The sequence below is a fragment of the Microchirus variegatus genome, assembly GCF_963457635.1.
Source record: "Microchirus variegatus genome assembly, chromosome: 12".
In the NCBI taxonomy this organism is placed as follows: domain Eukaryota; kingdom Metazoa; phylum Chordata; class Actinopteri; order Pleuronectiformes; family Soleidae; genus Microchirus; species Microchirus variegatus.
The window spans coordinates 21317926-21324281 of NC_139813.1; the positions used below are offsets into that span (position 1 = coordinate 21317926).

The following is a 6356-nucleotide window of genomic DNA, read 5'->3' on the forward strand; positions in this document are numbered from 1 at the left end:
TTAAGGCCTTCATTTTAGATACATGATTGTAAGACTTTTAACACCCTGTTAAATGCTATATTCAGCAGCTTATTAGACATGTTCTTTGAGGTTTTGTTTTTTTAAAGATTCTGTCAAGCAATACTATCAGATGGGGACATTTAATAAAGCACTTATTGTGCTTGATGACTGAGTTTTTCATCAGTAGAATTCACTTCTGAAACTTTTCATGTGCACTGTTATTGTAGCCGTTCCTTCCGCCTGTCTTGACATCAAATGATTCACTTCCTGTGCACAGAGCGGGGGGGATTGTCAATGTACACGACTGTACACTGAAGAACACAGAGAGCCTTGTGGAGCTGGATGATTAAGAAAAAGGACATTTTTGATAAGTTACGCATGACAGTCTTTAGCAGCCAGTTTGAAACGGAGCCTCTGATGTGTTGTTTTTTTTGTGTGTGTGTGTGTCCTGCACTATTTACAACACAACACATCCAGCCAGCAGGTGTCCTACACTTTAACAAAATGCAAATACATACTCATACATCAACACCTTTCTCTCACAGGGCCCTCTGTCCTAAAAAAAACACACACTGAAAGCTGGCGTCTGTAATGGAACTGGGAATTTAGCACCGCTGCCCTTTTCTCTGCCATTTTTCCATCGCTGCCTCTCTGGCGAGGACTCTAAACTCTCCTCATGTGATGCGAGAACATTGGCAGATTAAGTTAGTGACAGACGACTTACACCAGGAAGTGATTCCTCACGTTTGTTAGAAGGGATACAGACGCCAGGTTTTTTTTTTTTGGACATATTAATTAAATTGAATGGGGTTTAAAGAGGATTTGGGCAAATAAACCCAGCATAACTGTAGTGTGATACTTAATCCTTTTGTCTTTGTTTAACAAACCAACTCTAGTTGTAAGTTTTAATGAGGGGTTTCATTTTTTAATTCACCCGCTGGTAACAACTTTATTTTATTTCTACTTTTACTTTGACTTTATTTTCTGGACGCTGCCTCCTCCCACGCAGAATTTAAATGAAAGAGTGGGACATTTTTTCCCTTCTATCTTGTGTTGGCTCTGGAAGCCTTTGCCTGCAGCACACGCAGATAAATCTAGGCGGGGTTTAAAAATGAAAGTGAATGCATATAAGAAGTAAAGTGGCTGTGTGTTTGTGTATGTGTGTGTGTGTGTGTGTGTGTGTGTGAGCAGTGGGAGGAATCAGTGACGAATCAGTCTTTGGAAAGCTGCTTAGGGCAGCAGAGACTAAGACAACGGCGCTGTGTAAACCACTCCACCAGGATTACAATGAACCACTTGGCGACGTGACAACAGGCCTTTCTCCATTCAGCTGCGTGGACGCCTGCCATCCAGATGACAGCGAGGGCGTGTGTGAGTGTGTGTGTGTGTGTGTGTGTGTGTGTGTGTGTGTGTGTGTGTGTTTGTGTGTGTATATGTATATGTGGCCTTTGCCCTTTGTCTTTTAACAACCGCTGCAAGTGTTGCCTTCAAGTTCCTGCATGGAGAACACACACACGTGTGCTGAAGAGTTCTTATAACTCGTATTATTTATTGGATCATTCTGTGATTGAAACACATAAAACAGCAAATTAGAAAGGCCATTTTTTAAGGTAAATTAAATCAATTGGACGCTCCAAATCTCTCATTTACTGAAGTATCTTTTCACAGAATTATATGTTGAACAACTTGAAGTTTCGAGAGGAAAAATAAAAGCAATTTCAACAATATTATGCCTCAGTTTACTATGTACGCATAAGCATTTTACCTTACAGATCACAGTGGATCTACAAAGGCACAAAACATTTAGCAGCAAGTATCCGGAACTGAAAAAATATAGTATTATTTATAGCGCTTGGCACATTAACGGCTCACATTAACGCATAGCGCAAAGACACGCGTGACGTCATGTTTACTTGACTCCCGATTGTTAAAATGAGTCCCAAAAGTAATGCTAAACTTTAAACACAGAGGTATTTGTAGCGCTGCTCTTCTTTGTTTTATAGACAGACCGCTCCAGTTTGACTGTAGGCACGCTAACGGTGCTAAAGGAGCTAACACAGCTAACACAGCTAACAGAGCTAACGGAGCTAACTGGTAAACAGTGCCTGGACTCCGGTGCCGCGACACGTAAACACGTCTTTACAGGCGTCTGTTTCCGGTCAGTCGTCATGGAAACGCGACATGCGTGAATGTGCGTTAGCGTTGGAGCAGTTAACGTGCTCAGCACTACTCTGTTTACTATGTACACATTAGCATTATAGCTTACAGATCACAGTGGATCTACAAAGGCACAAAACATTTAGCTGCAAGTATCTGAAACTGAAAAATATATAGTAGTATTTATGACATTTTCACAAACTCATCCTGCGGACCGGATCTGACCCTGTGGCGGGCCGATTCTGGGCCACGTGCTACAGGTTTGACACCCCTGCTTTAAATTGACTGTAGGTGAGAGTGGATTTGTCTCTCTGCTTTATCCTCGATCATCTAGAGGATAAAAAAAAAACAAAGCATGTGCAAAGCATGCTTGCAGCAGCGTCTGCTGCTCACACAGGAAGTGTGTTCACGTCTGTTGCGCAACTTCTATGTTTTATATAGGGCTCTGCCTTGGTAATAATAAACTTTCAAACTTCCTGCCAGGACTCTGAACTGGGCCGTCTGTCAAATATTTCACAACAAGTTGATGAATGATCACGTGTCGTTAAAAGGACAAGGAAATAAAACACCACAAAGTGTTCTTTCACTGTGAAACAGGTGTCGGTTTCATTTGTGTATCTTGTTGTGTTGTTCAGGGCGTTGTTGTATTATGTACTTTTATAATGACGAGCCCTTTCTGTGCTGCTGTCAAATTTCCCTGAGTGGAGTAATAAGCGCTGTTTGATGAGAAACTGTTGTCAAAAGACAACAACCACCTGTGGCTCCTTCCCTAAATAGACGTGCGCTTTATTTTTTAGAAGGGGAAGCCGCACTGCCCACACGAGGGTCTACTCTAATCTGATAACGTGTGAATAAAAGAGAAAAAAGAGAATGTTTCAAAAAGGCAGATGTGCTGCACACATGTCCACCACGTCTCAGACAAGCTTCATAGTCACATAGTCACAGACAAATAGATCCACACCAGCGATGCATGTCTTTTCACCCCTTTCTCGTGGATTTATCAGTTTCCCGCTAATCCTCGTGGAACATTATTTTGCAATGTTTCAATTCCCCCCTTTCTACATTTCTCTCGCTCACCTCTCCTGATGTCCCAGGTCTTGAAGAAGCGTGTCGGCGTACTTTTGTCTCTCGCCGGCCTCCACGCTCGCCAATTTCTTCACCTCGCTGCGAACAAAGTACCAGAACTCCTTCACGCCGTTCTCCACCCTTCTCCGCAGCTCCTCCTGAGTGGGCCCTGGGCCTGCGGTGAGAGAGGGAAGCAAGGATGGTTCACAGCAGAACGAAAAACCAGATATGGTGTTAAAAATAGTATATTATATACAGTATATAATGTATGTGGGAATCCTGAGGTTCATTTCAATACCTTTTGAAGACTTTTTCAAGACCTTCTCAAAATATTTTAAGACCTTATCTCCACTTCAACACATATTTAACTTAAAAAACAGTTTTAGTTTGCAATTCAATCCATAGAGCACAATTTCGGGCGATTTTCGGATATTATTTTGCGCCAGGAGGAGCGCGTTCGCTGTCGCAAGATGTGTAATGTCACAAATATGCACGTAGGGAGGAAAATAAATACATTCATGCATACTTTTTGCAAGCCAGAATTGATTTAACAACTTTTAATACACTAGCGTTCAAAGGTTTGGGGTCACCTATACAATATTTTGTGTGTTTTCCATTAAAAGTCACACTTTTATTCATCAAAAGAGTTGCAAAATATAGTCAAGAAATTGACAAGATTAGAAATAATGGTTTTCTAATCATCCAATTAGCAAACACAATGTACCATTAAAAGACTGGAAATGGGCCTCTATACACCTACACATGTACATATTCCATTAAAAACCAGACGTTTGCAGCTAGAATAGTCGTTTACCACATTAACAATGTATAGAGTGTATTTCTGATTCATTTAATGTTATATTCATTGGAAATAAAAGTGCTTTTCCTTCAAAAATAAGGACATTTCTAAGTGACAGAAACACTCCTTTAACTATTATATCACTCTTGTCTGAGACTGACACTATAACCTGAGCCAAACCATGTTGAGTGACCCACATGGAGCACACATTCTGGTTTCTGCAGAGACACACACACACACACACACATACACATGCACACACAAAAAAGAAAAACAGGGATAGACAGCCTCAAGCAGGAGGAGACAGAGGTGGGGGGAGAAAAAAATCTGTTTTTTTAACCTTCCTCTCTGACACTCACTCCTTCCTTTGCTCCCTCCCTTGGTGGAAAAAAGCTGGAGGGTATTTTTAGCATTTTCTTCCCCTGCGGTAAGATAGAAAAAGCTGACCCTACGCTGCCCTGTGCACTCACATGTCCTTTATTTTCTGTCGTTCCTTTTTCCCCCCTCTCTCTCTCTCTGCCGTTGGGGTATCCAACACAGCTTCCACTTCACTCACACACATCCCCCACTCACCTGACAGCTTCCATGCCCCTCTGACCACAGCTCAGAGGAGCAAAAACACACACACACCACTCCGCCCATTTGACGGGGACGCGCCTCCGTCATCGTCGCCGCTGAGCTACAGCGGCTTTTAATGCGGGAGATTCCGAGTGCAGTCGATCACTCCAGCCAACGGGTTTCATGGTTACCCTAACCCTGCCAAAATCCTTCCCCGAAACATTTAAGGTTGGCCCTGCCCTCCTCCTCCTCCTCCTCCTCCTCCTCACCGTCTCCAGTGAGTTTCTGGAAGCTGTGGATCTTCTGTTTGGCTCTGGTTAGCTGGTCCTCCAAGGAACGCAGTCTTCCGACGGCCAGGGAACCCGCCTCTGCCTGGCCCTCCGGTATCCTGAGGGGGGGGGGAAAGAGGAAAAAGAAGAGGTTGTGTGACCAGGAAACATGGACGTGTGTTGGCAATCATAGAGCGAGTAAAGGGGGAAAAAATGACTCTTCTTGGCCAGAAAGAAATAGTGACTCTGTATCCCAGCTTTCACGGAGAAAGAGTGAAAACAAGATTACGATCATGTCAATTATAACTTTCCATAATGAAACAACAACAACAACAACAAAAAATGGCCCCCAAACATTAATAATGTAACACTACGACACATTTCTGACACGCAAAAAAAAAAGAAGTAAATAAAATTGTTGTCGATCAGTAATGCTCCATTCCCAGTGGTCAAAAAAAACACAATTTAATCTCGAGTTAAAACAGGTTTTTTCCACCAGTGGGAACGTATTTAATTTGCATTCACTCCCAGGTGAAATTACTAGTGCGATGCATGTGGGTTCTTAATCAACTTTGCCAAAAAACGAGTGGGAAAGTAAGGCCAGTTTCTTCTTCTTCGCCTGCTGTAATGTAACTTAGAAATGTCCTTATTTTGAAGGAAAATCACTTTTTTTCAATGAATTTAACATTAAATGAATCATGTGGTAAACGACCATTTCCAGCAACCATCTCTCCAGTGTTCTAATGGTACACTGTGTTTGCTAATGGCGTTAGAAGGCTATTGGATGATAGAAAATCCTTGAAAACCCTTGTGCAATGACAGCTGAAAACAGTTTTGCTGGTTCTTTTACGAAAGGTCAAAATGATTATTTTGAATAAAAATCATTATTTCTAATCTTGTCAATGTCTTGACTATATTTTCTATTCATTTTGATGAATAAAAGTGTGACTTTTAATGGAAAACACAATTATTTTTTTTTTTAAATTGACCTTTAACTTTAGAACGGTACTGTAATCTCTTGTACACCTGCTAATTTAAGTGTAAAAAATGCTGTAGTATCCAGGACAAAGTTGTAGCAGTCATGCTATTTAAAAAAACAAACACACAAAACCACAGCAAACATAACACAGACTTAAAAAGCAATCTTTGTGACAAGTGACTGGATAAACACCACTTGCTCGGCTGTAATGAGTCTTTAGCTCACCATGTTGCAAAACCCAGAAAAACAAGCCCGACTTAATTACATTGTGAAACTTCAAATAAAATCTCACCCCCAAAAAAAATAAATCTGTCTGACAGTGACCGTTGTTGGCCAAGTGTTTGTAGAATTCTGCATCATTTCATTTCGACACCTAACACCATCGGTTGTTAATGAGGTGCAGAAGATTGTCTTTCTTTTTTTGACGAAGTGAAAAGTGTTTATCGTCTAAATGATCGCTTGCTTGTCCGGTGGGTATTTTTCCGCTGGTGTGATGTGATTCTCATTAGAGACTTTAAAGGCTGGTGCG

At 41.4% G+C, this 6356-nt stretch overlaps 1 protein-coding gene across 3 annotated transcripts in view; it reads right to left on the reverse strand.

Annotated features, from left to right (window-relative positions):
• Positions 1-6356, reverse strand: part of fut8b (fucosyltransferase 8b (alpha (1,6) fucosyltransferase)) — a 109187-nt gene that overhangs the window by 37504 nt on the left and 65327 nt on the right. For 2 of the 3 annotated variants that reach the window (XM_083899202.1, XM_083899203.1), the window contains 2 exons: positions 4849-4967; positions 3235-3397 (listed from right to left, as the gene is read on the reverse strand). In XM_083899202.1, the coding sequence (XP_083755328.1) occupies positions 3235-3397; positions 4849-4967 (282 nt within the window). Of the gene's footprint in view, positions 1-3234; positions 3398-4594; positions 4663-4848; positions 4968-6356 lie in introns of those variants that run through there. The other variant, XM_083899204.1, reaches the window with a different exon arrangement.